At 42.1% G+C, this 25,474-nt stretch overlaps 3 protein-coding genes across 7 annotated transcripts in view; 1 reads left to right on the forward strand and 2 right to left on the reverse strand.

Moving 5' to 3' along the window:
- Atp7b (ATPase copper transporting beta) overlaps positions 1 to 1,373 on the reverse strand; it is a 67,641-nt gene extending 66,268 nt beyond the window's left edge. The window contains exon 1 of the mRNA XM_075986293.1: positions 1,080 to 1,373. Within this exon, the coding sequence (XP_075842408.1) occupies positions 1,080 to 1,163 (84 nt within the window). The 5' untranslated portion in view covers positions 1,164 to 1,373. The remainder of the gene's footprint in view (positions 1 to 1,079) is intronic.
- A 338-nt stretch (positions 1,374 to 1,711) lies between these two features.
- On the forward strand, positions 1,712 to 12,001 carry Alg11 (ALG11 alpha-1,2-mannosyltransferase). 2 transcript variants are annotated; one of them, XM_075986294.1, is made up of 4 exons: positions 1,712 to 1,832; positions 2,950 to 3,180; positions 6,620 to 7,551; positions 9,647 to 12,001. In XM_075986294.1, exons 1-4 carry the CDS (start codon positions 1,789 to 1,791, stop codon positions 9,916 to 9,918), a joined length of 1,479 nt encoding a protein of 492 aa, XP_075842409.1. In that variant the 5' UTR covers positions 1,712 to 1,788; the 3' UTR covers positions 9,919 to 12,001. The 2 variants fall into 2 exon arrangements, with proteins under 2 accessions (XP_075842409.1, XP_075842410.1); XM_075986295.1 differs by lacking the exon at positions 9,647 to 12,001 and adding an exon at positions 8,024 to 8,109.
- A 1,929-nt stretch (positions 12,002 to 13,930) lies between these two features.
- The window catches only part of Nek5 (NIMA related kinase 5), a 34,966-nt gene continuing 23,422 nt past the window's right edge, over positions 13,931 to 25,474 (reverse strand). For 3 of the 4 annotated variants that reach the window (XM_075984519.1, XM_075984518.1, XM_075984520.1), the window contains 4 exons: positions 24,383 to 24,509; positions 21,755 to 21,883; positions 16,759 to 16,864; positions 13,931 to 14,297 (listed from right to left, as the gene is read on the reverse strand). In XM_075984519.1, the coding sequence (XP_075840634.1) occupies positions 14,096 to 14,297; positions 16,759 to 16,864; positions 21,755 to 21,883; positions 24,383 to 24,509 (564 nt within the window). In that variant the 3' untranslated portion in view covers positions 13,931 to 14,095. Of the gene's footprint in view, positions 14,298 to 16,758; positions 16,865 to 18,808; positions 18,941 to 21,754; positions 21,884 to 24,382; positions 24,510 to 25,474 lie in introns of all 4 variants that reach the window. The other variant, XM_075984521.1, reaches the window with a different exon arrangement.

Consider the following 25,474-nt stretch of genomic DNA (forward strand, 5'->3'; position numbering starts at 1 on the left):
GAGAAACCCTGTCTCGAAAAACAAAATAACAAAAACAAAACAATAACAAAAAAAGAATATAAAAATCAAGTATAGGACCAGCTGAATGGCTCTGTGGGTGAAGGCACCAAGCCTGATCTCCTCCCTTCCCTCTCCCATACAATAAATAAATAAATAAGTAAATAAATGTATTTTTTTAATTCAAGTACAAATAAGGCAAGATGAGACACCTGCCTTTAAGCCTGATGACCTGAGTTCAGTCTGCAGGACACACACAGTGGAAAAAGAGAAATAACTCCAGCAAGCTGCCCCGACCTCCAAAACAAATGGGTGCACACACACACACACATTTAAATGATTCAAGTGCAAAGATCATGTCAACTTTGAAATAGGAAAGGAAAGAAAGCAACCAACAGGACCACCCACCCACAAGGGAATCATCAACAGACTATAGGGGACACCTATGTCACTTGTGAAACAATCTGCAAAACATAGTTACCTGAAAAAAGTCAGAGAATATAAAAAGTGATTTCTATTAGGCAAGACGAAATATTTTAAAACAACACACCAACAACAAATCTTCAAGAATTATTCATATGCCTGAAACCTACAAGTTTCGGTAATATTTGCTGACAGGAAACATACGTGAAGAAAATAACTGGAAAACAGATCTGCTTTTCTTGTTAAATATTTCTGTACTGTTTGTATTTTTTTCTGTACTGTTTGTATTTTTAAGAGATTGCATTAATTGACTACTTGTATTATTAAAATGAGTGCCTTGAAGCTACAAGACTTGGATGTAGACTATATGAGAAGCCAGGCTCCAGATCGCGACTAATCCACCCCCAGGTAAGAAGTTTTGAGCAACTAGAGCTTTTGCACAGTAACCCCACGCTCAGAGCCCAGCAAAGTGCCGGGCTCTAAATGGTTGAACACCAAAAAAAGTTCAGGGCACACTCGATCTCTAGTGCTTTTCCCCCAGACCACCCCTTGAGTTGGGGTCCGGAGGGGAACGTGTCCTCAGTCACGAGTCCTGGAGGAACCGAGGAAAGCGCTTCGGGCAGGTGCGCAGAGCGCGCGGTCCGAGGAAGTTAACTTACTTTCCGACTGGTCTCTTTGGCTGTGACCTGTCTCTCTTGCTCAGGCACCGTCCCCACAAACGCCAACTTCTTCCTGGGATCCATCCCGGAGCCCAAAGGTCACCTGGTCAGGGGACGGAAGAGCGACTTTACAAGCCAGGGAGAGGAGGCGCGAAGACGCGCATCCGCGGTGCCTGGGGAACACCCGGCGCTGCGGACTCCGGGCATTGAGGTCGGCGATGCGCCGGGGAGGAGCTGCAGCCCGGGACCACAGCCGCAGGACGCCCGCTCCCGCGCAGCCCCCTCTCCAGCCCCGTTCCCGCGACCGCCGGGGACCCGCCACCACCTCTGAGAGAGTGGACTCTGGACGGGAAGAGCACCGCGCCGCCCGCCCGCACCTCCCATTGGGTCCCGACCTGGAGCCCGTACCGCGGTGGGGGCGGGGCGGGGCGCCCGCGAAGGGGGCTTTAGGACTGGAGGGGGGGGCGAGGTCAGAGAAGCCGCTGTCCATCACAGGCCACGCCCCCCGGCCCCCCACGCCCATGACCGCCGTGGTGCGGCCCAAGTGGGCGGGCCCATGTGCGCCCCGCCCGTGGGAAGTGGCGCTGCGGCAGCCAGTAGGAAGGCGTGTAGGCCGGAGGGGCGTGGCTAGAGCGCACGCTTCCTCAGGAGCCAATAGAGGAGAAGCACAGCCAAGCACTTCCGGGCGGCGAGGCTGGGGGTGGGCAAGATGGCGGCGGACGTGGGGAGCTGGCGGCTTTACACGCTGCTGAGGTGAGGAGCGTGGTACCCTGAGCTCGCAAGTGTCCCCTCCTTGGTGGAGATCCCTGAGGCCACCCAGCCGAGCTCCGCCGAAGGGCTTTCTTCGTCCTGCCTCAGCTTACCGCAGCCGTTAAGCGTGCCACGCTACTGGCCGAGCAACTGTTTCCTTACCTGTCATTGCCGCTTCTCTCTCAGCTCCGTAAACCGATTGATTCCTTCTCTGCTTCTTGACCCTCTGTTGGTTTATTTTTTTTCCTGCCTGATGTTTAAATTATAAATATGTTGGTTTTGTTTTTAGGCTAAATATCGTTTCCTTTGTAAATATTAGGAAATAGAAATAATAATAATAAATAGTAATTACCACTGTCTTGATAGTTGTATATTTCAAGATCTTCCTAACCTATGAAGGCCTACCTGAGTTCTTTCAACATCTGTACTTTTGTGCAGGTTGAAATTTTAGAGCTAGCAGCTGGGGGTTGGGGGGTGTCACACACCCATAATCCCAGTACTCAGGAGGCAGAGGTAGGCGGATCTCTGAGTTCGCGGCCAGCCTGGTCTACAGCGTGAGTTCCAGGACAGCCAGGACTGAAACCCTGGCTCAAAAAACCAAAAAAAGTATAAAAAAAAAAAAGAAGAAGAGAGAGAGAGAATTTAGAGTTAGTATAACGGCGGTTCGAATTGTACTTTCTGCTTCTAGTTCTAAAGTGATTGTTAAAAATATGACTAGGCTAGTTCTAGCACATTCTTGTTTCTTCCTGCTGTATGGAATGCCTCCAGCTCTGTACTGTGTACGTGTAGTGGCTAACTTTCTGCATTATAGTCGTGATTTGATGAGTAGTCCATAACTTTGCATGATAGTTACCTTTTTTTAAAGCCATTTGCTTAAATATGGGTAAATATTGGCTAGGAATTAAATGTTTGCTTGGCATGTATAAGGCCCTGAATTTAATCACCACCAGTGAGGTGGAGGGGGGAGTATTAAATAATTGAATATTTTATTATCAGACTTATAAGCTACAGAAATTCTCTCTGATACTAAGATATTAAACAAATATATAAAAGTAAACTTTAATTTGTAGCCTTATTTTTAAATGACAACAAATTGATTTTCACCTCTTTATTATTTCAGATTTTTTTATTCACTGTTCTTTCCTGGACTAATAATATGTGGAGTTCTCTGTGTATGCTTGGTAATTGTCCTTTGGATAATGAGGCGACATCTACAGAGGAGAAAAAAGTCAGTCTCAACCAGCAAAAATGGAAAAGATCAAACGGTAGTTGCCTTTTTCCATCCTTACTGCAATGCGGGCGGCGGTGGAGAGAGAGTTCTATGGTGCGCTTTGAAAGCCCTGCAGAAAAAGTAGGTATGCATCTTTCTTAGCTAATACACAACGTGGCTGCTTGCCTCCTAAGGTCATACTGAATTTTAGGTTCAGCCCAGTGTTCCACAGCTGTCATCCCACCTCCTCCAGTGACTAACCTGGAAGATCAGTTGAGCCAGCCTGGGCAACATAAGGAGAACCACCTCTCAAAAGGGAAAAGAAAAAGCTAGCTTGTAAAACATGCTCTTATTTCTCAGATAAAAACACTAAGCTATGTGAACAAAACCTACGTGAGACTAGACCCGTCAACATCCTGTCATAGATGGAGAGGGGCTTCTAAGGCCCCGCCCATTAATGAGAAGCTAAAGGTGGTTAGCGTTTACTGGAGGTGGGGGAGTTATAGTCCTTTGTGCTGCAGCCGCTAGTGAGTAGGTTGCCCATGTTTAAATAACTGCCCCTAATTAAATGCCCACATACCAGGAAAAGACATGAAGGTAGGAAGAAAGAAATTGGTTGGGATGGGGAAGATGATATGGGGGCAAGGGATATGATCTTATTGTGTATATATAATAACTTTGTAGAAAATAATTATATTTGTTTATATTTGGTTTTATCAAGGCAGGGTCTCACTGTGTATCTCAGGCTGTCCTGGAATGCACTATGTAGACCAGGCTGACTTCAGACCCACAGAGACCAGCCTACCTTTGCCTCCCAAGTGCAGGGATTTAAGGACATGCACCAATATGTCTGGCTGAAAATAATTTTTATAAAGTGTCTAAAAATATATAAATATTTTTGTATGAGACTTTGTGTGGGGTTTGTATGAAACTTATCCAGGTAAGAACATATTCCCAGATTCCCTTAGGAAAACAACCCCAAATTATCTTAAATGTCTTAACTTTTTCCTTTGTTGGCATGCTTTTTAACTGAGAAAGGTTTACAGTCTTTACAAAAAACAAAATAATTAAACATATACTTTGGGCGAGCATTTGTGTATGCATGTGTGCTCATGCATGCAGAGTCCCAGAGCTAATGTTGGGTGTCATATTCAGTTACTCTCTGCTTTTTTAAAAGAAAGATTTATTTATTATATATGCATGGTGTTCTGTCTGTGTATATACCTGCAGGCCAGAAGAGGGCACCAGATCTCATTACAGATGATTGTGAGCCACCATGTGGTTGCTGGGAATTGAACTCAGGACCTCTGAAGATCAGGTGGTGTGACTACCAAGCCATCTCTCCCGCCTCAAAGATTTTTTTTTTAGTTTTTTTTTTTTTTTTTTTTAGTTTTTCAAGACAAGGCTTCTCTGTGTAACAACTCTGGCTGTTCAGAAACTCGCTTATTAGACCAGGCTGACCTCAAACTCACAGAGAACCACCTGCCTCTGCCTACTGAGTGCTGGGATTAAAAGCATGCGCCACCACCGCCTGACCCATGGCTGCCACTTTTATGTGGGTTCAGGGGCTGCAAACACTGGCCCTTACACTTGTGTGGCATGTGCTTTATCCACTGAGCCATCTCCTTGGCCCAAGTCTATAGTTTTGATATTATATTGTAATCAGGATATAATTATATATGTATATATGTATATTACTTAGGATGTGGTTAAGAGAATTTGTTATGTTAGAATTAGTTAAATAGCTGAGGAAATCTGTCTGAAAATTGGGGTACCAAAAAAGGAAACAATATGTTTATAACTACTTTAAAACAAGGGAATTAATTTTTTAAATATTTTATTTAGTTATTTTTATTTTATGTGTACCTGCATGTATGAAAGTGCAAGATATGCATGCAGTGCCCACAGAGACCAGAAGAGGGCATTGGATCCTTATGAGCCACCATGTGAGCACTGGGAACCGAACTCTGTAAGAGCAACAAGTATTAACCACTGAGACATGTCTCCAGAGCCAGGAATTCATTTCTTAAAGGAATGTGGTTAACTGTCCCCAGTCAGTTACACTTCATTATGTAGATTTACATATGTGGGAGCCGTATTACAAATGAGGGGAAATACTAAGTAATGCCTTAGAATTATGATTCCATCTATCAGGGCTGAAAGGATGGCATAGCAATTGAGAGTGCCTGCTGCTCTTCCAGAAGACCTTAGGTCAGTTCCCAGCATCCAAATCGGGTGCTTCATAACTTCCTATAACTCTAGCCCTGAGGAGTCTAACACTTTCTTCTGGCCTCCTGGGGTACCTACATACATGTAGTGTACACTTTCGGTAACATACAATACACATAAACAAGGGTTCAATTCCCAGCAACCACATAGTGGTTCACAACCATCTGTAATGAGGTCTGGTGCCCTCTTCTGGCCTGGAGACATACACACAGACAGAATATTGCATAAACAAATAAATAAGTATTAAAAAAAAAGAATTATGATCATTTCTTAAGACAGCTTTGGTGAATCTTAAGTTTGTTTTCTTAGTATCTCATTACTGCTTTATACAAAGAACCATATAAAATAAGGATGTATGCCCCGTCCACACACACACACACACACACTTTGTCTTTTTTCTTTATTTTCTGATACTAAAGGTTGAACTCAGGACCTTATGCATGATGGGCAAGTGCTCTGCAGCCAAACTACTTAAAATAAAATGTTTAATATTTCCTTAAGAGTGAAAACCTTTTCTTGATATATCAGGAATTTCTGTTGGAATTTGCTCCATTTAAAACCCATAGTAGAAGGAATGTCAAATAATTAGAAGACATGATATCTTAGTCTCATCAGATGACTATAACATAATATCTTAAACTGCATAGTTTACTTTTGGTGGGGGGGGGGACTTTTCGAGACAGGGTTTCTCCATAGCTTTTGGTTCCTGTCCTGGAACTAGCTCTTGTAGACCAGGCTGGCCTCAAACTCACAGAGATCCGCCTGCCTCTACCTCCCGAGTGCTGGGATTAAAGGCGTGCGCCACCACTGCTCAGCTAAACTGCATAGTTTATAAACAAGAGAAATGTACTGCTCGTAATTCCAGAGGTTGGGAAGTCTACAGTCCAGAGCCAAAGAATGTGATTCACTCATAGGTAACCGCTGCTTGCTGCATCTTTGTGCTGTGATGGAGGGAATGTTCTCCTTTAGTCCTTTTATAAGGTCCCACAAAGAATGACTGTAGTGCAGGGGTGAAGTGTGTATTATATATGCACAGGGGCCTGAGTTCAGTCTTCAGCAGAAGAAAGTTTAGAAAGGCACAACTCCTGTTATTCCCATTATGAGTTCCTTTCCTTTTTTGCCACTCCTAAGCTTCAGCTTTAGAATGTGCAGGTAACAACCAAACTACAGCACATGGTCTCATTTGAAATATTAAGTTAAAACCTTAAGAAAGGGTGGAGTCAGTAGTTTAAATGCAATAAATGAAAAGGGGTAGAAAGCATTTTAGTATAAAAATAAGCTTGCTTGTGAATATGAGGAAATTGTAACATTTGCCTGAATTTTAACTGAAATTAATAATATTTTGTTTCAGATATCCTGAAGCGGTTTATGTAGTGTATACTGGTGACAGTAATGTCAGTGGTCAACAGATACTAGAAGGTGCTTTCAGAAGATTTAACATCAAGCTAGTTCACCCAGTACAGTTTGTTTTCTTAAGGAAGCGCTACCTTGTGGAAGATCATCGGTATCCCCACTTCACATTGCTGGGGCAGAGTCTTGGATCCATTCTTCTTGGCTGGGAAGCTCTGATGCAGCGTGTTCCTGATGTTTACATCGACTCTATGGGATATGCTTTCACACTCCCTCTGTTTAAATATGTGGGGGGCTGCCGAGTTGGGAGCTATGTTCATTATCCCACTATCAGCACTGACATGCTCTCTGTAGTGAAAAATCAAAACACTGGATTTAATAATGCAGCTTTCATTAGCAGGAATGCTCTTCTCAGCAAAGCAAAGCTCATCTACTACTATTTATTTGCTTTTATTTATGGCCTTGTTGGTTCTTGCAGTGATGTAGTCATGGTGAATTCCACTTGGACACTGAATCATATTCTCTCACTGTGGAAAGTTGGCCATTGCACTAACATTGTTTATCCACCTTGTGATGTGCAGACATTTCTGGACATCCCCTTACATGAGAAAAAAGTGACCTCAAGACATTTGTTGGTTTCCATTGGCCAGTTCAGGCCTGAAAAGAATCACGCTTTGCAGATCAAAGCCTTTGCTAAATTGCTAAATGAGAAGGCACCTGAGTCACACCCTTCACTTAAACTTATCCTTATTGGGGGGTGTCGAAACAAAGATGATGAGCTTCGCGTAAACCAACTGAGAAAACTGTCTGAGAATTTGGGCGTTCAAGAAGATGTGGAATTTAAAATAAACATTTCATTCGATGAATTGAAGAATTACCTGTCTGAAGCAACAATCGGGCTGCATACCATGTGGAATGAGCATTTTGGGATTGGTGAGTTTTTCTTTCCAGCAAGTTGTTTGATACTGCAAGATATGCATTTAGGTCCTTATCTTAATTATTTTCATACTGCTATGACAAACACCAACAAAATTTATAAAAGAAAAATTAGGGAGCTCATGGTTTCAGGATTAGAATCCATATTAGCAGCACAAAGCTATGCTGACAGAAAACAACTCAAAGCTTATATCTTGTTCTACAACTTGGAGTCAGAGAATGTGCATGTCTTTTGAAATGTCAAGACCTGCCCCCAGTGACACACTTTCAATAAGGTCACAGCTCCTAATCTTCCCAAACAAGTCCACCCACTGGAAACCACAAATTCAAATACATAAGCTTATGGAGAACATTCTCCTTCAAAACATCACAGTTGTTTTGATTGTTCTAGAAGCCTCTACTAAGGCTGTAAGTCACTCTAATGAATCCTATAATATATGTACTTAGTCTGCCAGTTCTGTTCCCTTAGAGAGCCCTGACTAATACAGTGTGGCACAGGCAGCTGCAGATGTGGTGGAGATCGCTGGGGGAAAGTGTGAGAGCAAGAGGAGCCTCAGTAAAGAGCTGAGCAGGAGCAGGTGAGCAGGCAGAAGAGGGGGAGGCTACAGAAATGGTCATGGACTGTGCTTTGCAAACATGGAACTGGGGTTTAGTGACAAAAAGAAAAGGAGCAGGGCTCCAGACTGCACAGTGGGGAAGGGAAGAGGCCATCAGTGACACAGGAAAAGATCCCTGGTAAGAGAACAGGAAGCAGAGGTAACCAGTGAGAGCACCTGGAGTCTGTGAGTGCAGAAAGCATCATAGCTAGATCTGTTTAGGAGAGGGAATGAAACAGGAGTACAACTAGGGAAGGCCGGAGAGAGTAACTTCCACCTTCACATACGTCCTGTGGCAAGCAATAACCGAAACTTACCCAACTCCACCTTGCTGTTGAACACAGGCAGCTGTGTGTTTTGTGAGCAGCAGCACACTTTAGTTCTCCAAGGTTGTTTACACTTTCATCTGCTGATGTTATTGAACCTCTTTAAACTTTATACTTTTGATGTTTTCTATCTTCTGGTGCTTGTTCATCTTTTATCATCTGGCAATATTGTCTAGTCTTCTACTTTGTGTAGTATATTATCCCCCCACCCCACTCCCTACTTTGAGATGAGACAGGGAGGGTCCCACATAGCCTAGCCAGGCCTGGAACTTGCTGTGTAACTAGGGATGGCCTTGAACTATTGATCTTCTTTCATCTACCTCCCAGTGGCTAGAAATATAGGTGTGCACCATCATATGTAGTGTTTAATGTGATACTAGGGTTCAAACACAGGGTTTCATGCATATGAGGCAAGCACTCAACCTACTGAACTATATCCTCGGTCCCAGTGTATTGACTTCATAGAATATTTCTGTAGACCTCCATCTACTTGTCTGTTTTAATCAATAGTGAAGCAATATTATTATGACACTTTGAAGACTAAAAGGCTTAAAGGAATGGGTGCTTGGGAGGTAACTCACTGAGTATCCTGCTCACAGTGCAAGCATTAGTACCTAAGTTAAGTCTCCAGCACCCCTGTAAAAGGTAGGTGTGGCAGCATACCTATGAATCCACCACTGGTGGTGGAGTGTTGTGGTGTCCCCTAACCATAAAATGATTTTCATTGCTACTTCATAACTAATTTTGCTACTATTATAAGTGGTAAATATCTGTGTTTTCCAGTGGTCTTAGGAGACCCCTTTGAAAGGATTGTTCAACCCCCACCCCCAAAAGGGGTTCAACCCTTTTGGTTGAGAATCACAGCTCTAGTTGATGTTTAACTCACTGGCCAGACAATCTAAACAAATCAGTGAGCTCCAAAATCAGCGAGTGTCTGGCAGTCAGTGGAGAGCAATAGAGCAAGCTGAAGTTAACCTCCATCTTGCATGGTACCTTCACAGGCAAGCACACACAAAAAATCCTTAAAATTGTTTTATTTTGTATCATACTAAATAAGCAGATTCTAGACTCACAAATATTTAATCAAATGTTTCTAGATTTCAGAATTTTTTAAGATTTGTGTTCATCAAAAACTTAAATTTTTTTTTATTGTTGTTGTTTCTTTCTCAGGAGTTGTGGAGTGTATGGCAGCTGGCACAATTATCCTTGCACACAATTCAGGAGGCCCGAAGCTTGACATTGTCGTTCCTCATGAAGGACAAATAACTGGATTTCTGGCTGAGAGTGAAGAAGGCTATGCTGAAACCATGGCTCATATTCTCTCTCTGTCTGCAGAAAAGAGACTTCAGATCGGAAGGACTGCTAGAGCGTCTGTGAGCAGGTTTTCTGACCAGGAGTTTGAAGTCGCATTCCTGTCTTCTGTGGAGAAGCTACTCACTTAATGCCAAATCTGTGTATATTCTAGATATTTTATACAAAGTGGAGCTAGGGTGTGGATCAGTGGTAGAGCCTGTGCTTGGTGTGTCCTGTGTTCCATCTCCAGCATCAAAAAGTAAAAGGAAATGCTTCATTTGGAAATGCTTTCACGTGTAAATATTTTCTACGTTTACTCTCTATTGTAATAAAGGCGACCTGAGCAATATTCTCAGCAATGTGTTTATACACATGGTAGTATTAAACAAAATGGCAAAATTATCTTTATGGAAAAAGTAATCTCATAGCTTAATTTACAGATTTTACATTAATATTTGGTCTCAATATCTGAACAGTACAATTCTTTAAAAAAAAAAATTACCAATCGAGCCAGGCAGTGGTGGCGCACTCCTTTAATCCCAATACTCGGGAGGCAGAGATTAAACCTGGAGAGAGCCACGCTCATGGTGCACAAGTGCTTTAACCAGTGAGTGCTTTACCCCAACCCCAGAAGGCCTGGCAAACAACAGCATGGGTAACCCTTTAAGTATACCTAAAAATTTTCTTAAAAGGAAAAAGAAGCTTCAAACAGACATCTTAATCCTAGTCTAAAACATCAATCAAGAGATGGGATAGACTGATCTCTTCATGGATATGTACAGATACGTTGAAGTCAAAACACAGGCAACAATCTTCCTCATAACTAGGTTTGTGTGGAAGTCGGGTTTTGTTTAGTGCTCACCACAGATCATTTCTATGAGTTTCACATCCATTAACAGCCCCACCCACTTAAGGCTAAAAGTCAGCCTCAATTCATTCAACAGAATAGGAAGCTAAGTTGCTTTTCTGAAGCATATCGTATCATGGTGCCCACACCATGGTGGGGGGTGCCAGGTGGTAGTTAGTATGCTGGGCTGGACCTGGCTTCACCCTTCACAAATATCCGACCTGCTAACACTGAAGCTATGCCTTAAATTTTTTGATTCTTGGGTGTTTCATCTGAAATCAATTTGATAATACCTTCAGAATTGTGATATAAGATGTGAAGTGTATGCAGCTACTCTGCAGATTAAGCATTGCCTTAGTAAAAGTAAGAACCAAAGATACAGTGACCTGGTAAGGGAAATGGTGTGTGGGGTGTGTATCCGGGGTGGTTTTTAGGGAAAGGGGGAGGAGGTAAATAATGGAGGGAGGCCAGTAAAATAAAAATAAGGATGTCAGAAAAAGCCACCAAGAGTCATATTATTAAGCAATACCACCAAAAAAATAAAAATAAAAAAGCCTGTAATACATGTAATTCTGTGTAATTTTATGGCTAGTCTTTGAGGTAAAACTTGGCTATAGCTCACACAGCCTACCCATCCACACAAAATATTATAAAGATTATAGAAGATGCCGGGCGGTGATGGCGCACGCCTTTAATCCCAGCACTCGGGAGGCAGAGGCCGGCGGATCTCTGTGAGTTCGAGGCCAGCCTGGTCTACAAGAGCTAGTTCCAGGACAGGAACCAAAAAGCTACGGAGAAACTCTGTCTCGAAAATCAGAAAAAAAAAAAAAAAGATTATAGAAATTGGAATTTAAAAAGCAAGATGGGATGAAAGAAGAAAGGATTCTCAACTTCTTAACACTTCAAAATTATTTTCATGTATCAAAAGCATAAAATACGGTTTACATGTATATTTTCCGGTGTTCCTAAGAAGGTTCTACAGATTTTTTTTTTTTTTAACTAGATGTCACATACTGTGCAAAAGTCGGGGCTCGTCTTTAACTGTCTCTAGGAAACCTGTGAGCAGCTGTTAAGTCCTCCACAGTTGTGACTTTTCAGCAGTCCACAGCAGTGGGGATTCACATTCCTATACAGTGTGTGAAGTCACAACTGTGAGTATATGTTCCATCGTCTGTACAATATATTTATAACTAATGTGATGTAGAGCTAGTGATACAAAATCCACTTGTAGCTAAATCTGCCGGTTGATTTCTGTACTTCAATTAAAATATTTATATTATTTTTCCACTTCCCCTTACCCCTCAGACTCTCCTACCTCTGAAGTTCATGGTCTCTTTTTTCCTTAATTATTGCTACATGTGTATGCAAATAAATATGTAAATGCAGCTTCTGGGTCCCTTTGGTGTTGTCTGTATTGTTTTAGGGATGACCACTGGTATTAGATGACCAATAGGGGGCTCATCCCTAGGGAAAATAATTCTTTCTCACCAGTCATTAATTCCCTGTGGCTCTTAATCTATGAAAGAGGCGCTCACCTGTGGGTCAAGACCCCTTTGGGGGTCGCATATCAGATATCCTGCATAGCAGATATTTACATTACAGTTCATAACATTAGCAAAATTACAGTTATGAAGTAGCAATGAAATAATTTTATGGTTGGGGTCACCACAACTTGAGGAACTGTATTAAAAGGTCACAGCATTAGGAAGGTTGAGAACCCTCATCTAGGGATTGAGCCATGTAAGATTTCCTCATCCGCTTTGACTATCAACTGGAGTGGTCACTCTTCAGGTCTTGTTTAGGCACATTGTTGAGATTTTGTGGGTGTAGATTCCTTTGTCATATCTAGAAAATAAGAATATTACAACAGACTACCTGGTCCTCTGGCTCTTAAAATCTTTCTACCCCTCTCTTGTGTAATGTTCACTGTACCTTAGGTGTAAGGGTTGTGTTGTATTTTGTATCAGTTGGGACTGGGCACCCCACAGCAGCTCTTCTCTACACTGGACCAGATGTAGCTTCCTATGATGGTCTCCATCTGCTGCAGAATGAAAACTACACTTATCCATGGTATAAAGATAGACATTTAAAATGCAGTTTCATAAACAGCAGTTTATGAAAGTGGCAGCAATACATTCTCCAAAATCCATGACCTCACTAACCAGGCATGACTTCCCTTCTCTTGAATGATCCTTCCATCCAATTTGGCAGCTATTGGTTACCACCAGTATATAAGTACCACTGTTGCACGTTTAGAGACAGCTCATGCTGGTCATTGTTGAGGCTTATAAGCATCACAGCTGAGCAAGACTAATGATTGCTATCCTCCCTTGGCAGCTGGCAAAGCACCTTTCTGCATTATGAAATCTAGTTTCCAGTCAAAAGAGGAAGCTTTCCAGTCAGATCACCTTGAATCCTGCAAGTCTTGTGTCCAAAGTGTGTGATGTCTTCAGCAATGGGGACTTCAATTCTGTTAGGTAACAAAGGCAATAGCAATAGCCTATATTGTCTCGGGGGTCTCTTGATCATGGTCCCATGACAAAAAGGTTTCTGATACCGGGTACTGGGGGTTTTGTTAGTTAGTCTATGGTTCTTGGGGGAGGAGAGAAAGTTGTTCTGAGTCCTCTTAGAAATCAAACCATCTCTCCAGCTCTTTATAGGTGCCTTAAGTGAGTTAGAGATAGTTGTATCTCATATAGTTGGTTTTGGTGTTGGGAATCAAACCCAAGCTCTTGTGCATGCTAAGCATCTACCTTACCTCTGAGCTATACCACCAGCCCCACATGCCCTAATTTAATAATTTCCAGAGTATTTTACAGGATCATCATGTAAGAAAAATTATGACAAGTACCAGTGTTGTTATTAGTACTTTCAGAATATTATGTAAAAGTACCCTCGACTCCTAAGCATTGCTTTGAATAAGTAAATGAGAGTGCATCTGTGTTCATGTCCGTGAATACAACAGAAAAGTTACTTCTGTTACATAGCTATGATAGGAACTTCGGAATTTCTAGAAGAAAATTGGCCTCTGCAGTTTACCTCACTTTCCCCATTGTGCTTCCTCTTAACTCTGCTCACCCCCAAAGTGTAAGATCACAATAGTTCCAGTATTCTATTGCTAAAATTTGTTCCCTTGGACTCCAAGTAAATGTTACAAGAACCTTAAAGGGAATGGAAGGGTTAATAGAGTTTTACTACCATTTGAGCAAGTACCAGTGTAACTGCCATACATAGCCAAAGCTGATTTTTTTTCCTAAGAAATTTTATTTTAAAGACAAACATGGAGATATGAACAGATAATTCCTATTTAATAGAGTTAAAGCTAAAAACTAGCATTCACCAGTTGTCCTCAAGAGCATAATCTGGGCAAAGTATGTAAGCTCAGTGAGAGATTTTTCTTTAAGGACATCAATCACCAGCAATGAGAGGTAGGTTATTTATATGTGCACATCTTGACTGGCATTTGATGAACTGTGGTCTTAACAATGCAGATTAGACAGGCCAAACTCCAGACCTTCACTGGAGTTTCTGGCTGCCAAGTTTAGCCTTTCTTTCTCTCCTGGCTTTTCAGCATTCTTGGAGCAGCTGGGAGCCTCTTCCCTTTCTTCTGTGGAAGTTGCAAGTTTTTCTAGGGATTCTATCATTTCACTTCTCAACTCATCTTCAGACTCCTCATATTTTCTGAAATAGTAAGCAGTCAGAATCAGTGTTATGATATAAAAGCAGTAATAGAAAAAACTAGTTTCCTTTTTCATTGTGTGCTTCCACCTGAGCATTATGCAAGTTGGATTTTCATCAGATAGCAAATGATTGTATCAGTTTGGCTTGGGGAGGGAAGTGCGGTGACTGAATGTGTGCAGACCCGGGCATGGGCAGGTGCCTATACACATGAGAGGAAGTCCTTCTCTGTCATTCTACATTATTCCTTCAAGAATTCTCATACATGCTAAGTAGGCATTCTTTTATTGAGCTGTGTTCTCCCTGCCCCTACTCCCTAACTGTTTTAATTAAATAACTTAAAATATAATCTTCACAACATAATTATGAAGTTTTTCATGGCCTAGGCCTAATTCAGCTATTTCTTGTGCTTGCAGTCTCTTGTAGTAGATTCTGAGTGGCTGTATTTTATTTTGTTTTGAAAGAGGGTCTCATCTGGCTAGATGCTGTTTTTACATTTAAGTTTAATTTAATGAACTCATCTTCATTTCTCCTGAGAAAATTCAGCACATTATAACACCTGAACGTTTTATACTTACTTCTTCTGAGATAGTAGAAGCAATAACATCCTTTAATGTCATTTTTATGCTGGTTTCTGAGTGTGGGGGTCTCCATGCTGTGATTCAAACTCCAAATCTGAGCAAAACCAAGTCTGAGCTTACGAATTTCTTGTGGGATTTCTTCCCAAGTGTGGTAGCTTGAGTGAGAATGCCTACCCCATAAACTCAGATATTTGAATGTTTGGTTCTCAGTTGGTGGGACTGCTTGGGAAAGATTAGTTGTGGCCTTGTTGAGGTTTCAAAAGCCCACACCAGGTCTAGCCTCTCTCCCACTACAGACTCACCCTCTGAACCTGTAAGCAAACCCCAATTAAATGCTTCCTTTTATAAGTTTCCTTTGTCATGGTGTTTTAGCACAGCAATAGAACAGGAACTAAGACGCCAAATTGGGTCAAAATAGACAAGCCACATTACTGGAATTTTTTTTTCTAACCCCTTCTTGTTTTCCAAAGGTCACAAATGGAGCAGGACCTAAAGAAGAAAACATTGAAAGAAATGTACAAAAGGAAAGGAAGAAAAAATACCGCTTCAAAATAAGGTCACAAACTATCATTAGAAAACATGTGACTAAATCTAGTGCAAAGACATGGACAAACTGGATTGTTTCAGTGTTCGGTGCTGGGAATCAAATAAGGGCTTTGTTCATGTTCAGTACACGCTCTGCCAATGAGCTAGATACCCAACTCCATTCTTCACGAACAAGGAAGATGATGAGCTAACTCTAGAGGAGGTTATTTCTATGGGAGATGCTGGTAAGTTGTCCTCAAAGGGAGTACACATTAATGTGCAGCATATACAATAGTAGAAGAATTGCTTTGCATTTATGGGATATTATATTTGAATCTCAGTACTGCCAAAATTATTACCAGAAATCATTTCAAATTAATAAAATAAGAACATGTGGATATAAGAAAAATTCGGTTGGGTAAAAAATATACATTTAAGTGGAAAACCCAATAGATCATATCCAGATAGGTTTTTAAGAAAACATGGAAGAATGAAATATATAACATGTAAAAAGTTCTAGGTTCAATCAGTCCCTAGTGCTGCCAAAAGACAAAAACTATATCAATAACATCTATAAAGTTAAGTTGTACCTATAGAAGGAAATTTGAACTATTAGAAAATTCATTTTAAACTACCAGGCACAGTGAAACATGCCTGTTCCCCACTACAAGGGAGGCTGAAATAGGAAGGGCACTTGAAATGATTTGTCTATCAGCCTGGCAACATAGAAAGATCAATCCTGTTTCAAATTAAAAATCAATACAGAAAGAAAATGTGGCGTGTGTGTGTGTGTGTGTGTGTGTGTGTGTGTGTGTGTGTGTGTGTGGTTTTGTTTTCTGAGACAGGGTTTCTCTCTGTGTAACAGCCCTGGCTGTCCTGGAACTCACTTTGTAGACTAGGCTGGCCTTAAACTCAACAGTGCTCTGCCTGCTCCTGAGTTCTGGAATTAAAGGCATGTGCCACCACCAACACCTGGCATGCATATATATTTAATATCATGCAATTCATCATTTTGTGGGGGAGTTGAGATACGATGCCATGTAGCCTGGGCTGGCCTTCAATTTGCTTATAGCTGAAGCTGACATTGAATTCTTGATCCTCCTGCCTTTCTGCCTGTAACTCTCAAGTTTGGGTATTATAGATATGCCCTACTGTGAAGCAAGCTTATGAGTCAACCCTAAAACAGAAAAACATATTCTGTTAGACACAGACACACATGCATCTCTGCATGCACATGTACACCACAGAGATGTGGGAGTGGGGACAGAGCCCAAACAAATCCATTTATATTATAAAACTTGGTCTCCTTAGGTAGCTCTCTACAGCCATCTTCTAGCTCACTTGCATGACTGACTTACATATCACCGTCAGATCCTGGATCCAGCTGTTCATCATCCACTACAACATCAGAGGCTATTTCTGCCTCTTCCTGGTCTGCTTGAGGAAGCTGTGGTTTTATCATTCCTACTGAAAGAAATAGTAAAGATTAAAGTAGACTCTGTGCACTGGATGAACAACATATACGCACAGTCCTACAGTGAATGCCATTCATGATGGCAAAACAAGGTGCTGACAGGGATGCCAAAAGAAACATGCTGTGGTTTGGATGTGAAATGGCCCCCACAGGCTCCAGTATCCGAACACTTAGACCCCAGCTAGTGGCACTACGTGGTGACATTGTGCAACCTTTGGGAGGTGGATCCTGAATAGGGAAAGTGGGTTGCTAGGCAAAGAGCCTTGAGTTTTATAGTCATGCCCTGCTTCCTGTCCCATCTCTGCTCTCTGGTGCACTAAGATGTATGCGAGCAGCTGCCACATGCTCCTGACACCACAGAGACATCTTCTGCCATGCCTTCCTGGATGGACAGCAGCTCCTCAAATCATGAACCAAAAGTCCTTTGTCCCTTAAGTTGCTTCTTGTTGAGTATTTAGTATCAATGATGAGAAAAGCAATTAATGCAATATTCAGTTGTTTGGTGCTGTACTAAAAGTAGGCAACATAAGAAAAAAAATGAGTATCATGATAAGGTTCAGACAGGAAGAGACAAAATTACCCCATTTGAAGGTTGCATAAAAATTTTAAAAGTATGAGTATCAAAACTTAAGACCTGCCAAAATTGAACCATCCTTAAAAACTTCGCTTTTCTGAAATAATTTAAGTCATGCAGTCATTTTCTTGGAATCCTCAAACCCATTTCTAACAGGCTATCTCAAACACAAGGTATTCCAGCCTCTATTTCCAAAATGCTAGGGCCATAGTTATACAGCACCATGCCTGACCTATGCTTGATGCCCCCAGAATGAATTTAGTGTAAACTTCCTAGGGAAAAAGTTAAACAATAACACAGATGTAAACATCCCAGGAGAAAGTTAAACTGTAACATAGGAAATTATGTTTTGACTCAGCGGAAAATAAATCACTTAGTAATGAATCTAAACAAAGATGAAGAATCATATGGTAGCCATTTTGAGTCAATTAAGAAAATCTGATAATAAAAATATAATATGGATTAGTCAGGTGCGGTAGTACATGCCTTTAATTCCAGCACTCAGGAAGCACAGGCACAGAGTGTGTGTGTGTGTTGTGTATCATGTGAGATTTCACATATATATAGATATAGATATAGATATAGATAGATAGAGAGAGAGACAGAGAGAGAGAGAGAGAGAGAGAGAGAGAGAGAGAGAGAGAGAAAGGAAGTTATATAATCATATAGGGGGAGGAAGAAGGAGAGTAGAAAAATATATAGCTCAATAAAAACAGTAAAAAATGAAAAATAATATATAACATATAGTATATATTTTATCTGTATGTAATGATGTGTGCTTGTCATCCTAGCTACTCAAGAAGCAGGAAGATCACTTGTGCCTATAAGCTTGACGTTTTCTTGGACAACACAAAGATTCTGGTGAGAAGGAAGGGATGGGTGTTGCTTTAAAAATGAAGACCACTCAAGAGGTAGAGGAAGATGGATCCCTGTGAGTTCAAGACCAGCCTGGTCTACATAACAAAGAGTTCCAAGCTATCCAGCTGTCCAGAGCTACAAAGTGGCGTGTACTCTTTAAAAACAAAATACAGTGGAAACAAAACAAACAAGCTATGTTGGTTTGCATTCTCATTGCCCATAGGAAAATAAAGTGAGCTCCTGAATACCTATCAGAGCTGAGCAATGCTAGATTCAGTTGTCACCTTCAAATGCTACACAAAATTATTCCTCTGTCCTTGGAAGTTCATGCCATTTGTTACATCACTTGGAAACAGCTTGGTTTGGGAGCAAATCAGACAAGACAAGACATGTTCCCAGTTCTCTCGCACGGCAAATATACTGTTAGCACCTTTCTGCACTCACAAAGCATCGACATAACTCCATGGGGTACTGGTAGCTTAGTAAGAAATAAACTACGTACCAGGCTCTCCTTCCCTGGCTGACAGTAAATTACTGCAGGCATGGGCTGCTGCCAAAGCACTCGAGGTCCCTGGTACATACCACCACTGCTTCCCACTTTCTGGACTACCTTCCATCACAACAACTTGGCCATCTACAAAGGATACCGCATTAGCAAACATAAAGGTGCTTCTTTGTTCAGTTTCTCTAAGACCATAAAATGTTAGAACCATGGATGTAATCACATTCCCCATTTTATTAATAAAGAGACCGTCATAAAAGCAACTTTACTGCCTTTTTGTCATGTGTTGATGAGAAGAGTCATATTTTACTGTGTGCACTGGGATGAGTTTCCATGTGCTTATTTTTTTTAAAAAAAACTATTTATTTATTTATTATGTATACAGCATTCCTTCCATGTATGTCTGAAGGCCAGAAGAGGGCACCAGACCCCATTACAGATGGTTGTGAGCCACCATATGGTTGCTAGGAATTGAACTCAGGACCTTTGGAAGAACAATTAGTGCTCTTAACCTCTGAGCCATCTCTCCAGCCCCATGTGCTTATTTTTTAAGCTGAGTTCACCTTGGTCTTCCAGAATTATAAGTCAGCTCATACACTACATTAACTCACTTTCATGATACACTTATCTCTTGGCACCCAAAGCAGATTAATTAGAATGCATCCAATGATATAAAAATCTGTGCATGTGGGCTCGAGAAATGGCTTAGCAATTGAAAGCACTTGCAGCTCTTGGAGAAGATTCAAATTTGCTTCCCACATGGTCTCTTTCTACCACCTGTAACTCCAGCTTCAGGGAGATGCTAATGGCTGGTCTCCACAGACACTTCTCATGTGTATATCCACACACAGACACAATGGTCCATAATTAAAGGTAATAAAATTAAAATATTTTCAAATATGTGTATGATTCAATAGTTTACAGGCAATAGGCACTATTTGCATAAAAGCTATGCACACCTTCCCACATACTTTTATAGGAGTGGGGATGAGACAGTGTCTCATGCAGTTTACACTAGCTTTGAACTGACTATGTACCTGAGGGTGATCTTGAACTCCTGATACTCCTGGTCTCCATCCCTCCCTCCCAAATGTTGAGATTACAGCATGTGCCACCATGTCTAATGACCAGCACACTTTATTCTATAAGACTTAATTTTTATTATTTTTAGTAATTATGTGTATATGTGTGAGGGTGTTGGTTTGTGCATGTGGTTGCAGTACTCAGGAGGTCAGAAGAAGGGGTTAGGTCTCCTACAGCTCAAGTTACATGCTACCATAGTTGGGTGCTGGGAACTGAGCTGCTGAGCCATCTCTCCAGCCTATTCCATAGGCTTTAAATCAACTCTAGGTGACTTGCCCAGCATAACACAATGCAAATGCTGCACAATCATTGTTATACTGTGTAGTAATATGGGCGGCGGCGGGGCTACGTCCCCAAAGCCCCAGCCTCCTGCCCGGCTCGGCTAGCTTATGCCCCGAAATAATTACACAGACACTGTATTCATTTAAACACTGCTCTGGCCCATTTCTACCTAGCCTCTTCTAGGCTAACTCTCACATATTAATTTAGCCCATCTCTAATCATCTGTGTAGCGCCCCTAGGTGCGCTTACCGGGAAGATTCTAGCCTAAGTCCATCCTGGGTTGGAGATGGACTCTCATCCAAATAGGAGAGACGCCATGCTACCTGCTCCAGGGAAGACGCACGCTATGAAGCTCCAACCCAGGATGGACTTAGGCTAGAATCTTCCCGGTAAGCGCACCTAGGGGCGCTACACAGATGATTAGAAATGGGCTAAATTAATATGTGAGAGTTAGCCTAGAAGAGGCTAGGTAGAAATGGGCCAGAGCAGTGTTTAAATGAATACAGTGTCTGTGTAATTATTTCGGGGCATAAGCTAGCCGAGCCGGGCAGGAGGCTGGGGCTTTGGGAACGTAGCCCCGCCGCCGCCCATATTACTACAGATGGCGCCCAACGTGGGGCGCCAAATGAAGGCGTAAGTCACAAACAATGCCACACCAATTTGGGATTATGATTAATAGGGTGATATTTATTTAAAGGGGAAAAAACTTACAGATCACTGTCAGCCCTCTGCGTAACCAGGAAGGAAGTCAAGTCACCGGCGGAGCAGGAAGTGAAGAGAGCGAGGAGAGGGAAGTGGCCGCTTTTTTAAAGGGAGAGAGACCACACCCCAAGGGGCTGGTATCTCAGCGGCGATAGGCTGGAGGAGTGGGAGGACCTCCCGTAACAATACTGCACTACTTAGGGAACGAGGACAAGAAGACATCCGTATGTGTTCAGCATAGACAAAGCTTTTGTTCTGAATATTTCCATTTGGGATAATTGAGTCCAAGGACACGGGTGGTTGTTCACTCACCTTATACCACGGTTTTAAACTTTAACCTGTTCTCAGGGTTATGCGATAAGAAGGAACAAAGGAAGTGAGCAATAAAAAACCTCTCTGCTTATTAAGATGACTTCCAAGGGCTTGGGGGTTGAGTCAGTAGTGAAAACTGCTTGTTGCATAAGCACGACCACCTGTTTGCTGGAGCTTGACCTGTGCATGCTAGACGAGCTCTTGACAGCAGAGCTGCATCCCTAACCCGAAGACCAATTTTATTACTGAGGGGTAAAAGAAACCGTCGATGAAATGACAAGGCTCCAATTAGGCTGGTGTGGGAATTAAGTCCAGAAGACACCCTCCTGTTTCCCCTCTCTCACTTCAGGAAGGACAGCAGGTGTGGTTTTCTTCCTTTCCTTGCATGACCAGCATCATCAACTGCTAGGATAACTAGAAGCCAAGTCTCCACTTGATTCTCCGGAGGCCCAAACAACGTCTGTGTCAAACGTGTAGTGACTGAGAAGTGACAAGTATTCCAATAAGTGTGTGCTGGGAGCACAGCTGTGCCAGGCCCCGGCCAACGCTAACCGACCCAAGACTCACCCTCAGGCATGGTGGGGCAGGTGGAGGTGACATCCGCTGTTGCCATTATTTGCAGCAGAGTCTGAGGCGCTCGGGCATCCCACCGCCGCCTGTTCTCCACAGAGACGATCTCAGAAAAGTGGCAGCCCTCTGGGTGTAAGACAATAACTCATTAGTTCCATGGCAGCCAGAGAATGATGACAGCACCGAGCAATTCTTAGGTACTGTCCTTATTTGCTTTCTGTTGCTGTAACAAACACCATGGCCAAAAGCAGCTGTTGGAGAAAAGGGTTTATCTCATCTTGCAGCATGAAACACTTCCTCACGAAGGAAGTCACAGCAGGAGCTCCAGGCAGGCACTGAAGCAGAGGCCATGGAAGAGTGCTTTCTCAGCTCACATTCAGCCCCCTTCCTTCTGCCTCCCAAAACCACTGCCCAGGGATGGCATCGTGGGTGGGGCGCTCACAATCAATAAATGGGACCTCCTGAAACTGAAAAGCTTTTGTAAAGCAAAGGACATGATCAACAAGACAAAATGGCAGCCTACAGAATGGGGAAAGATCTTCACTAACCCCACATCAGACAGAGGTCTGATCTCCAGATTCTACAAAGAACTCAAGAAATTGGTCATCAAAAGAACAAGTAAAAAAATGGAGTACTGACTTAAACAGAGAATTCTCAACAAAGGAATCTAAAATGGCTGAAAGACACCTAAGGAAATGTTCAACATCCTTAGTCATCAGAGAAATGCAAATCAAAACAACTCTGAGATTCCATCTTACATCTATCAGAATGGCCAAGATCAAAAACACTGATGACAACTTATGCTGGAGAGGTTGTGGGGTAAGGGAACACCCCTGCATTGCTGGTGGGAATGCAAGCTGGTACAACCCCTTTGGATGTCGGTGTGGCGATTTCTCAGAAAATTAGGAAACAACCTTCCTCAAGACCCAGTAATACCACTTTTGGGTGTATATCCAAAGGATGCTCAATTGTGCCACAACGACATGTGCTCAACTATGTTCACGGCAGCATTGTTTGTCATAGCCAGAACCTGGAAACAACCTAAATGCCCCTTTATGGAAGAATGGATAAGGAAAATGTGGTATATTTACACAATGGAGTACTACACAGCAGAAAAAAATGACATCTTGAATTTTGCAGGCAAATGGGTAGAGCTAGAAAACATCATTTTGAATGAGGTAACCCAGACACAGAAAGACAATTATCATATGTACCCACTCATAAGTGTTTTTTAAACATAAAGCAAAGAAAATCAGCCTAGAAATCACAATCCCAGAGAACCTAGACAACAATGAGGACTCTAAGAGAGACTTACATAGATCTTATCTACATGGGAAGTAGAAAAGACAAAATCTGAGTAAATTGGGAGCATAGGTACCTTGGGAGATGGTTGAAGGGGATGGAAGAGGAAGGGAGGGGAGCAGAGAAAAATGTAGTGCTCAATAAAAATTAATTAAAAAAAGAAGAACCAGTTCTTCCCTATTTAAGAAAATATGTATATACACATTCTTTTACTTCATTTTCAAATATGTAATCTTACATGTGATTTTTTAAAATTTTGTTTTGTAGTATCATTGTTTAGGATCAGATTTTTCCCAATGCAATGCTTAGTTTTAATTGTCTATTTGATATGATGAAGAATCGAGTGGAATAGAGCCTCAGCGAGGGGCTGTCTGGGTCTGGGCATGCCTGTTGGGAACCTTCTTTATTTCCTCAATTGATGTGGAGGAACTCTGCAGACTGTGGGCAGCACAGCTCTCTAGGTTTGGCTCCTGATTATATTTGAGTAGAGAAAGTGATCTGAGCAGCAGCTACACCTGCTTCTGAGTGTAGGTGTGGTGTGACGAGAGGCTTCACACTCCTGCTGCCTTGACACAGGGTTCCCACATCAGATGGCTCACAACCTCCTGTAATTCCAGGGGATCTGTCTCTGGCCTCCACCAGCACCTTCATGCAAGAGGTGCACAAAACCCCCTGCAGGCACACATGTATAAAAGTCAATCAATCAATCAATCATTTTTTATTAGGGGAAAATTATTTATTAGGCACCTATCATTTAGGCAGGTACCTTGTACATATCCTATATCACTCTTATTACTATAGCAACCCTGTGTGGTTATTATTACTGCTGTTTCCTATGCCTCAAAGAGGAAAAGGGGGATTTAGAACATGAAAGTAACTTGCAAAAGAAGAAATGCCCCATGACCAGAAACCCCAGTGCCAGCTAGGATTCAGACTACCACTGGCCCCAGAACCCTGGATTATGCATGGTTTCCTATGTCGCCACAGTGCTCAAGAGTGACAGAGTCCTACCTAGCAGCAGAAGACATGGAGGCAGAGGAAAAATCCAGAGGTATCTCTGAGGAGGAGATGCCCTGCGTGTGCAGAAGGGGCAATGCCTTGATCTGAAGCAGAGGTCTCTGGGAAGGAGGAAGACACATGCTGAGGTTGAGGTACTTGCTCTGTGTGTGCGCGCGCGTGTGTGCGTGTGTGTGTGCGCATGTGTGTGTGTGATGCTAAATGAAGAGTGTGTGCAGAGAAAGAACCAAGAGCGCAATGGAGAGAGTTGGAGATGATTGCAGTGAAAAATTCCCCTTTCCTCCACTATTTTCAAGCAACATGTACCTGTTTCTGGGCCACAGAGTTCTTCAAAGGCTCTGTCTGTGTAATCTTCATGCTCCTTTATAGATCTGTACTCCTGAAACTTCATGCCATCTTCAAAGCTCAAAGTGTCATTTAGTTTATCCATTACCTAAAGAAATTTCACAATTTTTCATGAGTAAAAAGCCATATTGGGAGTTAAATGCATTAATGTGTGTGTGGCCCCAAATATTCATTTTCAAGCTACATGGTGTGTAATGTACGTATCTGTATACATGCATATATATAATATAGATATAGATATCTGTTAAACAAATCCATATAATTTTAAAAGTGAAACCATTTTGACTGAGACAGAAACAGCAATGTTTTCATCTCTTCTTGCAAATGGCAGCCAGCCGTGATCACGGAACAACTTGATTTCTACCTTCCGAATTACACTACCCTCTTCAGGGTTTCCTTATCCACTTCCTATTCTCAGTATCCAACACAAAAGTCTTTTTCTTCTTCTTTTTAAAAAATATTTACTTACTTTTGTTTTAGGTGTATGAGTGTTTTATCTACATGTATGTCTATATATCACTTGTGTGTCTGGTGCCCAAGATGACCGTAAGAGGGTGCTGAATCCCCTGGAACTGGCATTAGAAATGACGGTGGGATGTCATATGGGCAGGGAATCAAATGTCCCAGGTCCTCTGGAAGAGAAACTACTGCTCTTAAGCACTGAGCCCTCTCTCCAGCTCCCTTATTTTTCTTCCTAAGCTGGGGCCTCACGATGCTACCCGCGGTGTTCCGAAATTCCCTACCTCATCCTACCTCATCCTCCCTCAGCCTCCTCAGTAGCTGACACCATGGACACCAAGTGCACCGAACTTTACAACCAAGTTGATTAGGTCCTAAAACTGCCCTTCATATTCTATCACCAATACTAAAATGGTCATTTTGTTTTTAGGAACAGAAAACTAAAAAAGGAAGACCACCCTGGCAGCTGAAGCCATTTTCTCAGGCCAACCTCAGCATCTCACATCATGGAAGTCATGTGATGTGTCCCTCCCCAGAGCTTTTCTGCTCAGATCCCACAGCTCTGGGGCATTAGAGACCAAATGGTTGAGTAAA

This window comes from Microtus pennsylvanicus, chromosome 9 (assembly GCF_037038515.1).
Source record: "Microtus pennsylvanicus isolate mMicPen1 chromosome 9, mMicPen1.hap1, whole genome shotgun sequence".
Lineage (NCBI taxonomy): Eukaryota > Metazoa > Chordata > Mammalia > Rodentia > Cricetidae > Microtus > Microtus pennsylvanicus.

Coding starts and splice junctions, on each gene's coding strand:
- Alg11 (XM_075986294.1), top strand. CDS start 1,789: ATGGCGGCGGACGTGGGGAGCTGGCGGCTTTACACGCTGCTGAG. Junction 1,833..2,949: donor CGGCTTTACACGCTGCTGAG/GTGAGGAGCGTG, acceptor TTATTATTTCAG/ATTTTTTTATTCACTGTTCT. Junction 7,552..9,646: donor GAATGAGCATTTTGGGATTG/GTGAGTTTTTCT, acceptor TTTCTTTCTCAG/GAGTTGTGGAGTGTATGGCA.